The sequence below is a fragment of the Sphaeramia orbicularis genome, chromosome 13 (assembly GCF_902148855.1).
Source record: "Sphaeramia orbicularis chromosome 13, fSphaOr1.1, whole genome shotgun sequence".
Classification (NCBI taxonomy): Eukaryota; Metazoa; Chordata; class Actinopteri; order Kurtiformes; family Apogonidae; genus Sphaeramia; species Sphaeramia orbicularis.
In genome coordinates this window covers 47,499,183-47,518,582 of record NC_043969.1, presented here as the reverse complement: position 1 = coordinate 47,518,582, position 19,400 = coordinate 47,499,183, and the positions used below count along the sequence as shown (strand labels likewise).

Sequence of the window (19,400 nt, the reverse complement as noted above, 5' to 3'; positions counted from 1 at the left end):
AACACCTCTAGAAACATGCTGATGGATGTCTAAAATGATCTACAACACTTTTTAACCAGATTAGAAGATGGTCCAAAATTACCCTTTTTGGAGCACATACTATAGCCTTACCATTTGACCACCAGGGGGCGCAAACAAATGTTTGAAAAAAGGCTCAGAACACCTTGAAACACCTCTAGAAACATGTTGAGTGTCTAAAATGATCTACAACACTTTTTTACCAGATTTGAAGATAATCCAAAATTACCCTTTTTGGAGCACATACTATAGCTTTACTATTTGAGCACCGGGGGCGCGAATGAATTTTGGGATAAAGGCTAGGAACATCTTGAAACACCTCTAGAAACATGTTAATGAGTGTCTAAAATGATCTACAACACTTTTTAACCAGATTACAAGATGGTCCAAAATTACCCTTTTTGGAGCACATACTATAGCCTTACCATTTCACCACCAGGGGGCGCCGATGAATTTTGGGATAAAGGCTCAGAACACCTTGAAACACCTCTAGAAACATGTTGATGAGTGTCTAAAATGATCTGGAACACTTTTTAAACAGATTTGAAAACGATCCAAAATTACCCTTTTTGGAGCACATACTATAGCCTTACCATTTGACCACTAGGGGGCGCAAATGAATTTTGGGATAAAGGCTCAAAACACTTTGAAACGCCTCTAGAAACATGTTGAGTGTCTAAAATGATCTACAACACTTTTTTTACCAGATTTGAAAATGGTCCAAAATTACCCTTTTTGGAGCACATACTATAGCCTTACCATTTCACCAGGGGGCGCCGATGAATTTTGGGATAAAGGCTCAGAACACCTTGAGACACCTCTAGAAACATGTTGATGGGTGTCTAAAATGATCTAGGACACTTTCTAACCAGATTTGAAGATGGTCCAAAATTAGCCTTTTTGGAGCACATACTATATAGCCTTACCATTTGAGGACCAGGGGGCGCCGATGAATCTTTGGATAAAGGCTCAAAACATCTTGAAACACCTCTAGAAACATGTTGATGAGTGTCTAAAATGATCTACAACACTTTTTAACCAGATTAGAAGATGATCCAGAATTACCCTTTTATGAGCCCATACTATAGCCTTACCATTTGACCACCAGGGGGCGCAAATGAATTTTGGGATAAAGGCTCAAAACACTTTGAAACACCTCTAGAAACATGTTGAGTGTGTAAAATGATCTACAACACTTTTTAACCAGATTTGAAAATAATCCAAACTTACCCTTTTTGGAGCACATACTATAGCCTTACCATTTGACCACCAGGGGGCGCAAATGAATGTTTGAATAAAGGCTCAAAATACCTTGAAACACCTCTAGAAACATGTTAATGGGTGTTTAAAATGATCTAGAACACTTTTTAACCAGATTAGAAAATGATCCAAAATTACCCTTTTTGGAGCACATACTATAGCCTTACCATTTGACCACCAGGGGGCGCAAACAAATGTTTGAAAAAAGGCTCAGAACACCTTGAAACACATCTAGAAACATGCTGATGGATGTCTAAAATGATCTACAACACTATTTAACCAGATTAGAAGATGATCCAGAATTACCCTTTTTGGAGCACATACTATAGCCTTACCATTTGACCACCAGGGGGTGCAAATGAATTTTGGGATAAAGGCTGAGAACACCTTGAAACACCTCTAGAAACATGTTAATGGGTGTTTAAAATTATCTACAACACTTTTTAACCAGATGACAAGATGGTCCAAAATTACCCTTTTTGGAGCACATACGACAGCCTTACCATTTGACCACCAGGGGGCGCAAATCAATTTTGGGATAAAGGCTCAGAACACCTTGAAACACCTCTAGAAACATGTTGATGAGTGTCTAAAATGATCTGGAACACTTTTTAAACAGATTTGAAAACGATCCAAAATTACCCTTTTTGGAGCACATACTATAGCCTTACCATTTGACCACTAGGGGGCGCAAATGAATTTTGGGATAAAGGCTCAAAACACTTTGAAACGCCTCTAGAAACATGTTGAGTGTCTAAAATGATCTACAACACTTTTTTTACCAGATTTGAAAATGGTCCAAAATTACCCTTTTTGGAGCACATACTATAGCCTTACCATTTCACCAGGGGGCGCCGATGAATTTTGGGATAAAGGCTCAGAACACCTTGAAACGACTCTAGAAACATGTTGATGGGTGTCTAAAATGATCTAGGACACTTTCTAACCAGATTTGAAGATGGTCCAAAATTACCCTTTTTGGAGCACATACTATAGCCTTTCCATTTCACCACCAGGGGGCGCAAATGAATTTTGGGATAAAGGCTGAGAACACCTTGAAACACCTCTAGAAACATGCTGATGAGTGTCTAAAATGATCTAGAACACTTTTTAACCAGATTTGAAGATGGTCCAAAATTAGCCTTTTTGGAGCACATACTATAGCCTTACCATTTCACCACCAGGGGGCGCAAATGAATTTTGGGATAAAGGCTGAGAACACCTTGAAACACCTCTAGAAACATGTTAATGGGTGTTTAAAATTATCTACAGCACTTTTTAACCAGATTACAAGATGGTCCAAAATTACCCTTTTTGGAGCACATACTATAGACTTACCATTTGAGGACCAGGGGGCGCCGATGAATCTTTGGATAAAGGCTCAAAACATCATGAAACACCTCTAGAAACATGTTGATGAGTGTCTAAAATGATCTACAACACTTTTTAACCAGATTAGAAGATGATCCAGAATTACCCTTTTATGAGCCCATACTATAGCCTTACCATTTGACCACCAGGGGGTGCAAATGAATTTTGGGATAAAGGCTCAAAACACTTTGAAACACCTCTAGAAATATGTTGAGTGTCTAAAATGATCTACAACACTTTTTAACCAGATTTGAAAATAATCCAAACTTACCCTTTTTGGAGCACATACTATAGCCTTACCATTTGACCACCAGGGGGCGCAAATGAATGTTTGAATAAAGGCTCAAAATACCTTGAAACACCTCTAGAAACATGTTAATGGGTGTTTAAAATGATCTAGAACACTTTTTAACCAGATTAGAAAATGATCCAAAATTACCCTTTTTGGAGCACATACTATAGCCTTACCATTTGACCACCAGGGGGCGCAAACAAATGTTTGAAAAAAGGCTCAGAACACCTTGAAACACATCTAGAAACATGCTGATGGATGTCTAAAATGATCTACAACACTATTTAACCAGATTAGAAGATGATCCAGAATTACCCTTTTTGGAGCACATACTATAGCCTTACCATTTGACCACCAGGGGCCGCAAATGAATTTTGGGATAAAGGCTGAGAACACCTTGAAACACCTCTAGAAACATGCTGATGAGTGTCTAAAATGATCTAGAACACTTTTTCACCAGATAAGAAAATGATCCAAAATTAGCCTTTTTGGAGCACATACTATAGCCTTACCATATGACCACCAGGGGGCGCAAACAAATGTTTGAAAAAAGGCTCAGAACACCTTGAAACACCTCTGGAAACATGTTGAGTGTCTAAAATGATCTACAACACTTTTTTACCAGATTTGAAGATAATCCAAAATTACCCTTTTTGGAGCACATACTATAGCCTTACTATTTGAGCGCCGGGGGCGTGGATGAATTTTGGGATAAAGGCTAGGAACATCTTGAAACACCTCTAGAAACATGTTGATGAGTGTCTAAAATGATCTACAACACTTTTTAACCAGATTACAAGATGGTCCAAAATTACCCTTTTTGGAGCACATACTATAGCCTTACCATTTCACCACCAGGGGGCGCAAATGAATTTTGGGATAAAGGCTGAGAACACCTTGAAACACCTCTAGAAACATGTTGAGTGTCTAAAATGATCTACAACACTTTTTTTACCAGATTTGAAAATGGTCCAAAATTACCCTTTTTGGAGCACATACTATAGCCTTACCATTTCACCAGGGGGCGCCGATGAATTTTGGGATAAAGGCTCAGAACACCTTGAAACACCTCTAGAAACATGTTGATGGGTGTCTAAAATTATCTAGGATACTTTCTAACCAGATTTGAAGATGGTCCAAAATTAGCCTTTTTGGAGCACATACTATAGCCTTACCATTTCACCACCAGGGGGCGCAAATGAATTTTGGGATAAAGGCTGAGAACACCTTGAAACACCTTTAGAAACACGCTGATGGATGTCTAAAATGATCTACAACACTTTTTAACCAGATTAGAAGATGGTCCAAAATTACCCTTTTTGGAGCACATACTATAGCCTTACCATTTGACCACCAGGGGGCGCAAATCAATTTTGGGATAAAGGCTGAGAACACCTTGAAACACCTCTAGAAACATGCTGATGAGTGTCTAAAATGATGTAGAACACTTTTTAACCAGATTTGAAAATGGTCCAAAATGACCCTTTTTGGAGCATATACTATAGCCTTACAATTTGAGCACCAGGGGGCGCAAATGAATTTTGGGATAAAGGCTCAAAACACTTTGAAACACCTCTAGAAACATGTTGATGAGTGTCTAAAATGATCTACAACACTTTTTTACCAGATTTTAAAATGGTCCAAAATTACTCTTTTTGGAGCACATACTATAGCCTTACAATTTGAGCACCAGGGGGCGCCAAGGAATTTTTGGATAAAGGCTCAGAACACCTTTAAACGACTCTTGAAACATGTTGATGAGCATCTAAAATGATCTACAACATTTTTTAACCAGATTAGAAGATGGTCCAAAATTACCTTTTTTGGAGCACATACTATAGCTTTACCATTTGAGCACCAGGGGGCGCCGATGAATTTTGGAATAAAGGCTCAGAACACCTTGAAACACCTCTAGAAACATGCTGATGGATGTCTAAAATGATCTACAACACTTTTTAACCAGATTAGAAGATGGTCCAAAATTAGCCTTTTTGGAGCACATACTATAGCCTTACCATTTGACCACCAGGGGGCACAAATCAATTTTGGGATAAAGGCTCAGAACACCTTGAAACACCTCTAGAAAGATGTTGATGAGTGTCTAAAATGATCTAGAACACTTTTTAACCAGATTAGAAAACGATCCAAAATTAGCCTTTTTGGAGCACATACTATAGCCTTCCCATATGACCACCAGGGGGCGCAAACAAATGTTTGAAAAAAGGCTCAGAACACCTTGAAACACCTCTGGAAACATGTTGAGTGTCTAAAATGATCTACAACACTTTTTTACCAGATTTGAAGATAATCCAAAATTACCCTTTTTGGAGCACATACTATAGCCTTACTATTTGAGCGCCGGGGGCGTGGATGAATTTTGCGATAAAGGCTAGGAACATCTTGAAACACCTCTAGAAACATGTTGATGAGTGTCTAAAATGATCTACAACACTTTTTAACCAGATTACAAGATGGTCCAAAATTACCCTTTTTGGAGCACATACTATAGCCTTACCATTTCACCACCAGGGGGCGCAAATGAATTTTGGGATAAAGGCTGAGAACACCTTGAAACACCTCTAGAAACATGTTGAGTGTCTAAAATGATCTACAACACTTTTTTTACCAGATTTGAAAATGGTCCAAAATTACCCTTTTTGGAGCACATACTATAGCCTTACCATTTCACCAGGGGGCGCCGATGAATTTTGGGATAAAGGCTCAGAACACCTTGAAACACCTCTAGAAACATGTTGATGGGTGTCTAAAATGATCTAGGATACTTTCTAACCAGATTTGAAGATGGTCCAAAATTACCCTTTTTGGAGCACATACTATAGCCTTACCATTTCACCACCAGGGGGCGCAAATGAATTTTGGGATAAAGGCTGAGAACACCTTGAAACACCTTTAGAAACATGCTGATGGATGTCTAAAATGATCTACAACACTTTTTAACCAGATTAGAAGATGGTCCAAAATTACCCTTTTTGGAGCACATACTATAGCCTTACCATTTGACCACCAGGGGGCGCAAATCAATTTTGGGATAAAGGCTGAGAACACCTTGAAACACCTCTAGAAACATGCTGATGAGTGTCTAAAATGATGTAGAACACTTTTTAACCAGATTTGAAAATGGTCCAAAATGACCCTTTTTGGAGCACATACTATAGCCTTACAATTTGAGCACCAGGGGGCGCAAATGAATTTTGGGATAAAGGCTCAAAACACTTTGAAACACCTCTAGAAACATGTTGATGAGTGTCTAAAATGATCTACAACACTTTTTTACCAGATTTTAAAATGGTCCAAAATTACTCTTTTTGGAGCACATACTATAGCCTTACAATTTGAGCACCAGGGGGCGCCAAGGAATTTTTGGATAAAGGCTCAGAACACCTTTAAACAACTCTTGAAACATGTTGATGAGCATCTAAAATGATCTACAACATTTTTTAACCAGATTAGAAGATGGTCCAAAATTACCTTTTTTGGAGCACATACTATAGCTTTACCATTTGAGCACCAGGGGGCGCCGATGAATTTTGGAATAAAGGCTCAGAACACCTTGAAACACCTCTAGAAACATGCTGATGGATGTCTAAAATGATCTACAACACTTTTTAACCAGATTAGAAGATGGTCCAAAATTAGCCTTTTTGGAGCACATACTATAGCCTTACCATTTGACCACCAGGGGGCACAAATCAATTTTGGGATAAAGGCTCAGAACACCTTGAAACACCTCTAGAAAGATGTTGATGAGTGTCTAAAATGATCTAGAACACTTTTTAACCAGATTAGAAAATGATCCAAAATTAGCCTTTTTGGAGCACATACTATAGCCTTCCCATATGACCACCAGGGGGCGCAAACAAATGTTTGAAAAAAGGCTCAGAACACCTTGAAACACCTCTGGAAACATGTTGAGTGTCTAAAATGATCTACAACACTTTTTTACCAGATTTGAAGATAATCCAAAATTACCCTTTTTGGAGCACATACTATAGCCTTACTATTTGAGCGCCGGGGGCGTGGATGAATTTTGCGATAAAGGCTAGGAACATCTTGAAACACCTCTAGAAACATGTTGATGAGTGTCTAAAATGATCTAGAACACTTTTTAACCAGATTTGAAGATGGTCCAAAATTAGCCTTTTTGGAGCACATACTATAGCCTTACCATTTCACCACCAGGGGGCGCAAATGAATTTTGGGATAAAGGCTGAGAACACCTTGAAACACCTCTAGAAACATGTTAATGGGTGTTTAAAATTATCTACAGCACTTTTTAACCAGATTACAAGATGGTCCAAAATTACCCTTTTTGGAGCACATACTATAGACTTACCATTTGAGGACCAGGGGGCGCCGATGAATCTTTGGATAAAGGCTCAAAACATCATGAAACACCTCTAGAAACATGTTGATGAGTGTCTAAAATGATCTACAACACTTTTTAACCAGATTAGAAGATGATCCAGAATTACCCTTTTATGAGCCCATACTATAGCCTTACCATTTGACCACCAGGGGGTGCAAATGAATTTTGGGATAAAGGCTCAAAACACTTTGAAACACCTCTAGAAATATGTTGAGTGTCTAAAATGATCTACAACACTTTTTAACCAGATTTGAAAATAATCCAAACTTACCCTTTTTGGAGCACATACTATAGCCTTACCATTTGACCACCAGGGGGCGCAAATGAATGTTTGAATAAAGGCTCAAAATACCTTGAAACACCTCTAGAAACATGTTAATGGGTGTTTAAAATGATCTAGAACACTTTTTAACCAGATTAGAAAATGATCCAAAATTACCCTTTTTGGAGCACATACTATAGCCTTACCATTTGACCACCAGGGGGCGCAAACAAATGTTTGAAAAAAGGCTCAGAACACCTTGAAACACATCTAGAAACATGCTGATGGATGTCTAAAATGATCTACAACACTATTTAACCAGATTAGAAGATGATCCAGAATTACCCTTTTTGGAGCACATACTATAGCCTTACCATTTGACCACCAGGGGCCGCAAATGAATTTTGGGATAAAGGCTGAGAACACCTTGAAACACCTCTAGAAACATGCTGATGAGTGTCTAAAATGATCTAGAACACTTTTTCACCAGATAAGAAAATGATCCAAAATTAGCCTTTTTGGAGCACATACTATAGCCTTACCATATGACCACCAGGGGGCGCAAACAAATGTTTGAAAAAAGGCTCAGAACACCTTGAAACACCTCTGGAAACATGTTGAGTGTCTAAAATGATCTACAACACTTTTTTACCAGATTTGAAGATAATCCAAAATTACCCTTTTTGGAGCACATACTATAGCCTTACTATTTGAGCGCCGGGGGCGTGGATGAATTTTGGGATAAAGGCTAGGAACATCTTGAAACACCTCTAGAAACATGTTGATGAGTGTCTAAAATGATCTACAACACTTTTTAACCAGATTACAAGATGGTCCAAAATTACCCTTTTTGGAGCACATACTATAGCCTTACCATTTCACCACCAGGGGGCGCAAATGAATTTTGGGATAAAGGCTGAGAACACCTTGAAACACCTCTAGAAACATGTTGAGTGTCTAAAATGATCTACAACACTTTTTTTACCAGATTTGAAAATGGTCCAAAATTACCCTTTTTGGAGCACATACTATAGCCTTACCATTTCACCAGGGGGCGCCGATGAATTTTGGGATAAAGGCTCAGAACACCTTGAAACACCTCTAGAAACATGTTGATGGGTGTCTAAAATTATCTAGGATACTTTCTAACCAGATTTGAAGATGGTCCAAAATTAGCCTTTTTGGAGCACATACTATAGCCTTACCATTTCACCACCAGGGGGCGCAAATGAATTTTGGGATAAAGGCTGAGAACACCTTGAAACACCTTTAGAAACACGCTGATGGATGTCTAAAATGATCTACAACACTTTTTAACCAGATTAGAAGATGGTCCAAAATTACCCTTTTTGGAGCACATACTATAGCCTTACCATTTGACCACCAGGGGGCGCAAATCAATTTTGGGATAAAGGCTGAGAACACCTTGAAACACCTCTAGAAACATGCTGATGAGTGTCTAAAATGATGTAGAACACTTTTTAACCAGATTTGAAAATGGTCCAAAATGACCCTTTTTGGAGCATATACTATAGCCTTACAATTTGAGCACCAGGGGGCGCAAATGAATTTTGGGATAAAGGCTCAAAACACTTTGAAACACCTCTAGAAACATGTTGATGAGTGTCTAAAATGATCTACAACACTTTTTTACCAGATTTTAAAATGGTCCAAAATTACTCTTTTTGGAGCACATACTATAGCCTTACAATTTGAGCACCAGGGGGCGCCAAGGAATTTTTGGATAAAGGCTCAGAACACCTTTAAACGACTCTTGAAACATGTTGATGAGCATCTAAAATGATCTACAACATTTTTTAACCAGATTAGAAGATGGTCCAAAATTACCTTTTTTGGAGCACATACTATAGCTTTACCATTTGAGCACCAGGGGGCGCCGATGAATTTTGGAATAAAGGCTCAGAACACCTTGAAACACCTCTAGAAACATGCTGATGGATGTCTAAAATGATCTACAACACTTTTTAACCAGATTAGAAGATGGTCCAAAATTAGCCTTTTTGGAGCACATACTATAGCCTTACCATTTGACCACCAGGGGGCACAAATCAATTTTGGGATAAAGGCTCAGAACACCTTGAAACACCTCTAGAAAGATGTTGATGAGTGTCTAAAATGATCTAGAACACTTTTTAACCAGATTAGAAAACGATCCAAAATTAGCCTTTTTGGAGCACATACTATAGCCTTCCCATATGACCACCAGGGGGCGCAAACAAATGTTTGAAAAAAGGCTCAGAACACCTTGAAACACCTCTGGAAACATGTTGAGTGTCTAAAATGATCTACAACACTTTTTTACCAGATTTGAAGATAATCCAAAATTACCCTTTTTGGAGCACATACTATAGCCTTACTATTTGAGCGCCGGGGGCGTGGATGAATTTTGCGATAAAGGCTAGGAACATCTTGAAACACCTCTAGAAACATGTTGATGAGTGTCTAAAATGATCTACAACACTTTTTAACCAGATTACAAGATGGTCCAAAATTACCCTTTTTGGAGCACATACTATAGCCTTACCATTTCACCACCAGGGGGCGCAAATGAATTTTGGGATAAAGGCTGAGAACACCTTGAAACACCTCTAGAAACATGTTGAGTGTCTAAAATGATCTACAACACTTTTTTTACCAGATTTGAAAATGGTCCAAAATTACCCTTTTTGGAGCACATACTATAGCCTTACCATTTCACCAGGGGGCGCCGATGAATTTTGGGATAAAGGCTCAGAACACCTTGAAACACCTCTAGAAACATGTTGATGGGTGTCTAAAATGATCTAGGATACTTTCTAACCAGATTTGAAGATGGTCCAAAATTACCCTTTTTGGAGCACATACTATAGCCTTACCATTTCACCACCAGGGGGCGCAAATGAATTTTGGGATAAAGGCTGAGAACACCTTGAAACACCTTTAGAAACATGCTGATGGATGTCTAAAATGATCTACAACACTTTTTAACCAGATTAGAAGATGGTCCAAAATTACCCTTTTTGGAGCACATACTATAGCCTTACCATTTGACCACCAGGGGGCGCAAATCAATTTTGGGATAAAGGCTGAGAACACCTTGAAACACCTCTAGAAACATGCTGATGAGTGTCTAAAATGATGTAGAACACTTTTTAACCAGATTTGAAAATGGTCCAAAATGACCCTTTTTGGAGCACATACTATAGCCTTACAATTTGAGCACCAGGGGGCGCAAATGAATTTTGGGATAAAGGCTCAAAACACTTTGAAACACCCCTAGAAACATGTTGATGAGTGTCTAAAATGATCTACAACACTTTTTTACCAGATTTTAAAATGGTCCAAAATTACTCTTTTTGGAGCACATACTATAGCCTTACAATTTGAGCACCAGGGGGCGCCAAGGAATTTTTGGATAAAGGCTCAGAACACCTTTAAACAACTCTTGAAACATGTTGATGAGCATCTAAAATGATCTACAACATTTTTTAACCAGATTAGAAGATGGTCCAAAATTACCTTTTTTGGAGCACATACTATAGCTTTACCATTTGAGCACCAGGGGGCGCCGATGAATTTTGGAATAAAGGCTCAGAACACCTTGAAACACCTCTAGAAACATGCTGATGGATGTCTAAAATGATCTACAACACTTTTTAACCAGATTAGAAGATGGTCCAAAATTAGCCTTTTTGGAGCACATACTATAGCCTTACCATTTGACCACCAGGGGGCACAAATCAATTTTGGGATAAAGGCTCAGAACACCTTGAAACACCTCTAGAAAGATGTTGATGAGTGTCTAAAATGATCTAGAACACTTTTTAACCAGATTAGAAAATGATCCAAAATTAGCCTTTTTGGAGCACATACTATAGCCTTCCCATATGACCACCAGGGGGCGCAAACAAATGTTTGAAAAAAGGCTCAGAACACCTTGAAACACCTCTGGAAACATGTTGAGTGTCTAAAATGATCTACAACACTTTTTTACCAGATTTGAAGATAATCCAAAATTACCCTTTTTGGAGCACATACTATAGCCTTACTATTTGAGCGCCGGGGGCGTGGATGAATTTTGCGATAAAGGCTAGGAACATCTTGAAACACCTCTAGAAACATGTTGATGAGTGTCTAAAATGATCTACAACACTTTTTAACCAGATTACAAGATGGTCCAAAATTACCCTTTTTGGAGCACATACTATAGCCTTACCATTTCACCACCAGGGGGCGCAAATGAATTTTGGGATAAAGGCTGAGAACACCTTGAAACACCTCTAGAAACATGTTGAGTGTCTAAAATGATCTACAACACTTTTTTTACCAGATTTGAAAATGGTCCAAAATTACCCTTTTTGGAGCACATACTATAGCCTTACCATTTCACCAGGGGGCGCCGATGAATTTTGGGATAAAGGCTCAGAACACCTTGAAACACCTCTAGAAACATGTTGATGGGTGTCTAAAATGATCTAGGATACTTTCTAACCAGATTTGAAGATGGTCCAAAATTACCCTTTTTGGAGCACATACTATAGCCTTACCATTTCACCACCAGGGGGCGCAAATGAATTTTGGGATAAAGGCTGAGAACACCTTGAAACACCTTTAGAAACATGCTGATGGATGTCTAAAATGATCTACAACACTTTTTAACCAGATTAGAAGATGGTCCAAAATTACCCTTTTTGGAGCACATACTATAGCCTTACCATTTGACCACCAGGGGGCGCAAATCAATTTTGGGATAAAGGCTGAGAACACCTTGAAACACCTCTAGAAACATGCTGATGAGTGTCTAAAATGATGTAGAACACTTTTTAACCAGATTTGAAAATGGTCCAAAATGACCCTTTTTGGAGCACATACTATAGCCTTACAATTTGAGCACCAGGGGGCGCAAATGAATTTTGGGATAAAGGCTCAAAACACTTTGAAACACCTCTAGAAACATGTTGATGAGTGTCTAAAATGATCTACAACACTTTTTTACCAGATTTTAAAATGGTCCAAAATTACTCTTTTTGGAGCACATACTATAGCCTTACAATTTGAGCACCAGGGGGCGCCAAGGAATTTTTGGATAAAGGCTCAGAACACCTTTAAACAACTCTTGAAACATGTTGATGAGCATCTAAAATGATCTACAACATTTTTTAACCAGATTAGAAGATGGTCCAAAATTACCTTTTTTGGAGCACATACTATAGCTTTACCATTTGAGCACCAGGGGGCGCCGATGAATTTTGGAATAAAGGCTCAGAACACCTTGAAACACCTCTAGAAACATGCTGATGGATGTCTAAAATGATCTACAACACTTTTTAACCAGATTAGAAGATGGTCCAAAATTAGCCTTTTTGGAGCACATACTATAGCCTTACCATTTGACCACCAGGGGGCGCAAATCAATTTTGGGATAAAGGCTCAGAACACCTTGAAACACCTCTAGAAAGATGTTGATGAGTGTCTAAAATGATCTAGAACACTTTTTAACCAGATTAGAAAATGATCCAAAATTAGCCTTTTTGGAGCACATACTATAGCCTTCCCATATGACCACCAGGGGGCGCAAACAAATGTTTGAAAAAAGGCTCAGAACACCTTGAAACACCTCTGGAAACATGTTGAGTGTCTAAAATGATCTACAACACTTTTTTACCAGATTTGAAGATAATCCAAAATTACCCTTTTTGGAGCACATACTATAGCCTTACTATTTGAGCGCCGGGGGCGTGGATGAATTTTGGGATAAAGGCTAGGAACATCTTGAAACACCTCTAGAAACATGTTGATGAGTGTCTAAAATGATCTACAACACTTTTTAACCAGATTACAAGATGGTCCAAAATTACCCTTTTTGGAGCACATACTATAGCCTTACCATTTCACCACCAGGGGGCGCAAATGAATTTTGGGATAAAGGCTGAGAACACCTTGAAACACCTCTAGAAACATGTTGAGTGTCTAAAATGATCTACAACACTTTTTTTACCAGATTTGAAAATGGTCCAAAATTACCCTTTTTGGAGCACATACTATAGCCTTACCATTTCACCAGGGGGCGCCGATGAATTTTGGGATAAAGGCTCAGAACACCTTGAAACACCTCTAGAAACATGTTGATGGGTGTCTAAAATGATCTAGGATACTTTCTAACCAGATTTGAAGATGGTCCAAAATTACCCTTTTTGGAGCACATACTATAGCCTTACCATTTCACCACCAGGGGGCGCAAATGAATTTTGGGATAAAGGCTGAGAACACCTTGAAACACCTTTAGAAACATGCTGATGGATGTCTAAAATGATCTACAACACTTTTTAACCAGATTAGAAGATGGTCCAAAATTACCCTTTTTGGAGCACATACTATAGCCTTACCATTTGACCACCAGGGGGCGCAAATCAATTTTGGGATAAAGGCTGAGAACACCTTGAAACACCTCTAGAAACATGCTGATGAGTGTCTAAAATGATGTAGAACACTTTTTAACCAGATTTGAAAATGGTCCAAAATGACCCTTTTTGGAGCACATACTATAGCCTTACAATTTGAGCACCAGGGGGCGCAAATGAATTTTGGGATAAAGGCTCAAAACACTTTGAAACACCTCTAGAAACATGTTGATGAGTGTCTAAAATGATCTACAACACTTTTTTACCAGATTTTAAAATGGTCCAAAATTACTCTTTTTGGAGCACATACTATAGCCTTACAATTTGAGCACCAGGGGGCGCCAAGGAATTTTTGGATAAAGGCTCAGAACACCTTTAAACAACTCTTGAAACATGTTGATGAGCATCTAAAATGATCTACAACATTTTTTAACCAGATTAGAAGATGGTCCAAAATTAGCCTTTTTGGAGCACATACTATAGCCTTACCATTTCACCACCAGGGGGCGCAAATGAATTTTGGGATAAAGGCTGAGAACACCTTGAAACACCTTTAGAAACATGCTGATGGATGTCTAAAATGATCTACAACACTTTTTAACCAGATTAGAAGATGGTCCAAAATTAGCCTTTTTGGAGCACATACTATAGCCTTACCATTTGAACACCAGGGGGCGCAAATTAATGTTTGAAAAAAGGCTCAAAATACCTTGAAACACCGCTAGAAACATGTTGATGAGTGTCTAAAATGATCTAGAACACTTTTTAACCAGATTTGAAAATGGTCCAAAATGACCCTTTTTGGAGCACATACTATAGCCTTACCATTTTAACACCAGGGCGCGCCGATATCTTTTGGGATAAAGGCTGCGAACACCTTGAAACACCTCTAGAAACATGCTGATGGGTGTTCTAGATCATTTTAAACACCCTTTTTAACCAGATTTGAAAATGGTCCAAAATTACCCTTTTTGGAGCACATACTATAGCCTTACCATTTGACCACCAGGGGGCGCAAATGAATTTTGGGATAAAGGCTCAAAACACTTTGAAACACCTCTAGAAACATGTTGAGTGTCTAAAATGATCTACAACACTTTTTTACCAGATTTGAAAATGGTCCAAAATTACCCTTTTTGGAGCACATACTATAGCCTTACAATTTGAGCACCAGGGGGCGCCGATGAATTTTGGAATAAAGGCTCAGAACACCTTGAAACGACTCTTGAAACATGTTGATGAGCATCTAAAATGATCTACAACATTTTTTAACCAGATTAGAAGATGGTCCAAAATTACCTTTTTTGGAGCACATACTATAGCTTTACCATTTGAGCACTAGGGGGCGCAGATGAATTTTGGAATAAAGGCTCAGAACACCTTGAAACACCTCTAGAAACATGTTGATGAGCATCTAAAATGATCTCCAACACTTTTTAACCAGATTACAAGATGGTCCAAAATTACCTTTTTTTGAGCACATACTATAGCTTTAGCATTTGACCACCAGGGGGCGCCGATTAAATTTGGGTATGTGGTCCAAAAATGGACATTTTTGACATGTTTTCAGACATGTTTCCAAAGTGTTTTAAATCATCACTGAGGCCTCAACAAACACTTAGTGAGGTGTTTTAGGTTCAGCAGAAACATTTCAGTGGTGGTCACCAATGGTGTTCAGTTTTTGCATAGTAAGTGTGTGTGGTCCAAAAATGGACATTTTGGACAGGTTCTAAAATTTGCCTGAAATGCGATCTGTTTTATCAATAATTTTTCCCTGAGTTGTTTGAGGGTGTTTCAGACCTTTCTTCCACTGGTCGTCAGCGCCCTCTGCTGGCCAAGTAGTAAGGCTCTAATACGTGGTTCAAAAATGGACATTGTGGACTCATCTCAGCAAGTGTTTTTTGAGGACGTTTTAAACCTTCATTTCATTGGTCTTCATATCCCTCCGAAAATGCTGAACTTCCAATATCCTCTCAGATTTTAGGTCCTGATGTCTTAAAGTTTGGAACGGCTGGTCTTCTTCTCTCTGATCCATTTGTTTCCTGTCTTTTTCCACCAGTCGTCAAAGCGTCTGTTGGAAATCCGAGGCCTGAGCTCCAGCACCCAGAGTCTGGCCCGACGAGGATCACTGGGCGGGGCCAGCTAACACAACACAACGCAAGGCTAACACAACACAAAAACAAGGCTAACACAACACAAACACAAGGCTAACACAACACAAAAACAAGGCTAACACAACACAAACACAAGGCTAACACAACACAAAAACAAGGCTAACACAACACAAACACAAGGCTAACACAACACAAACACACAAGGCTAACACAACACTAACACACTGAATATTACACTCAGTTCATACCCTGACCCTTTCGTTTCCTCTAGTACAGGACATACATGTTACAAATGAAGATGTTAAAATCATACCTGTGACTTTCACAGTTTTCTTCATTTTTCATATTTTCAGTTTCATAATCCACATTTATCTCCTAATAACACCCTTCTCACATATCGACTGCTCCTGAGTAACATCGTCTTTGCACTAAAACCATTCAAATGCATTAACATTCCAATAACAAACATTAGAAACAATTTATGTTTAAAAAAAAAAAAAAAAAAACTCATAATGACATGTTTTACTTGACCTTAAACCATGTCTTTGTTTCTTCGGGTCCAATATTTAACTGTAATCCATCATTATTTTACATTAGGAGGATTTTCTCTTCTATCCTGTTACATACATTTATTTCTATTGTGAAGGCTAATATTTTATAACTAACTTTATGATGTGCTCTTAATCGAAGCACAGGGTTGAAAAGTTTGCACATTGACCAAAACATGTGATAGTGACTGTTACATGTGGTTTACGTCGAGTTTCTGTTGAAGTTCTTTTAATGTGATAAATGTATTTTTGCCTTTGAAATGTGCACAGAGCAGAACAATCGTCTTTATGTTGCTCTGTGGAAATAAGGACCAACTTTTTACAACTCAACTTCCTAGAATGTGAAAAGCACCAGCTCTGCAACATGAATCCAGAACATTGTGTAAAAAGTCTCCACCAGATATTCTCTAAACTATGTCAAACACTGGAGGAAAACCATTGATGTAACATCAGAAACCAAAGACAGAAGGTAACATTCACAAACTCCCTCCAGTAGTTTGACACTAAAACTCACTCATAATAGATGTTTAGGTTTCCTTTTTTTTTTTTTTTTTTTAATTTTTATAGAAAGTTTCTTGAAACCAGAGACTCAAACACTGAACGGCATCTTCTACTTCAAGACACTTTAACCATTAAAACACAAAACTGATCCTGTTGAGTTTTCATAAATAAAACTCATCACGTTTCTGAGTTCAGAATGTTTCTAAATGATCAGAATGTAAACGCCACACTGAGACCAGACAATCTGATATTTAAAATAAAGTCAGAATTTACAAAAATGAGATAAAAACTACAGTAAAGGTGAGAAATTCTTTATGAAATTACATTATAGTAATTAAGTGACCAGGTAACATAATGAAACACTAAATCCTGTCAATATTATCATGATATATTGATAATAATATACTACTAATAATGCTGCATTTGAGTCACCTGGGAATTTTGACAATTAAAGGTTTTTCAGAGATTTAATTCCATTCAACATAATTTTTTCTCCTCAAAACATTCCAACTTTATTCTTGAAACTTTACCTTTTTTTCCTCAAACCATATTGCAAGTTTTTTCCACAGTTCAACTTAATTAACAACATATTGCGACATTTTTCCATAAAATGTCAATGTAAGAATAGCATAAGGTTCTAATATTTCACAGTAAAAAGTAAAAATGTGTCATGAATAAATGTGGCAAAATTATTTTAAGGTAAAATTAAAGTAACATTTCAAAGGAAAACAGGTAACAATGAACAGAAAGTCATTTACTTGAAACAATCTAACTTTACTCAAATTTTTTTTCTCATTATACTACGACTTATTTTCTCCGTAAACATTTTGACTTCATTCTCAACACTGCAACATTTTCCTTGAAATGTCACGATCTATGTGAAGACAAAGAATAAAGTAGGAATGTTTTGTGGAATAAGTCTGAATGTTTGAGTAAAAATAAAGCAACATTTCAAAGAAAAATGAGGCGCAGTGGGATGAGAAAAAGACATTTACTTGAAACATTCTGACTTTATTCCTGAAACATAACGACTATTCAACAAATATTCATAATTCCTTTGAAAATATTTTGTTCTCAACACATTGCGCCAGTTTTAGGTGAAATGTTGCAACATTTTTTACTAAAACATTACAATTTATTTGACCGATTGCGATTTTTTTTCCTGCAAAACTGACTTAATTTATAATAATACATTCTAACTTTTTGGGTCTGAAAATATTGACTTGATTCTATTTTTGATACGCTGCGACTTTATTCTGGATCAGGTTTCCTTTTCGTTTCATTCTGTCACATGCTGTGAATGAATCTGTCCTGTTAATTTCACATGTTCATAAACGTCTCATCCACGTTAGAGACATTTGTGGTGTTTTCTAGAGTCGTGTTTCTGTATCCGAGGCCTGTTTATGTGGAATATTTCATCTGTTTTTGTTTGTTTTTTCTGATTGTACACGTGGTTGAGACGCCGCCGCTGTCGTTTAACGGGCTGAAATCACACTGTAGCGCGCTGATCGCCATAGAAACCAGTCTGTTACGAGTGAACATGTGACTGTACGGACGTAGAACTGTATTATCCTGATGCTGTTTTTACTCTGGATCTGATCAATGTTTTGTATCTATTACTTGAGCTGAAATGGAAAATAAAGCACGATACGATGAAGGCAGGAGTTTTATTTCTTTTTAAAGTTAAGAAAAAAAACACTGAAACAAGCGTTGATTCCAACTTTGTGCTTAAAAACAAAAAGCACAAATATTTATTTTCTGTATAAAAGTGAGTATTTACAGCTGTAACGAACCTAACAGTTTATCTGTATGACAGACACAAACTTCTACAGAAACGTTTCATGTGTAAACGTATTGATCAGTTTCTGAAAACGTAGATAAACGGTAGCTCTGCATTGATCTCATGGTTAAACGGAAATGATGTAGAGATATTTTTCTGTCTGATCTTTAACACTGACGGACGTTTAATCCAATCCAAGTGATGAAGCTTCATGAACGTTTTCAGATACTGAAACAGGTTGTAATTAACTTTCTGGTATCCAGGTGGGAATATTATGCACTTCATGATACATTTCACTATTTATATTAGTTCAGATTTCAAAAGCTGAAATTAAAAAAAAAAATTCTGACCCAGACACTAAAATAGAAAATTACTCCACTAACACCCTTCAGAGTAAAAAAAATGTACGTTGACACATTTTAGAACATTTGACCTAGCACAAAAAAAAATCTCAACTGGGTCAGAC

At 37.8% G+C, this 19,400-nt stretch overlaps 1 protein-coding gene across 2 annotated transcripts in view; it reads left to right on the top strand.

The window, feature by feature from the left end:
- klc3 (kinesin light chain 3) overlaps positions 1–18,811 on the top strand; it is a 38,771-nt gene extending 19,960 nt beyond the window's left edge. The window contains exons 14-15 of one of the 2 annotated variants that reach the window (XR_003937124.1): positions 16,051–16,196; positions 16,345–18,811. Coding sequence is in view for 1 of the 2 variants with exons in the window: in XM_030152220.1 (XP_030008080.1) it covers positions 16,051–16,137 (87 nt within the window). In the remaining variant the exon portion in view is untranslated. Of the gene's footprint in view, positions 1–16,050 lie in introns of both variants that reach the window. The other variant, XM_030152220.1, reaches the window with a different exon arrangement.
- The last annotated feature ends 589 nt before the right edge of the window (positions 18,812–19,400 follow it).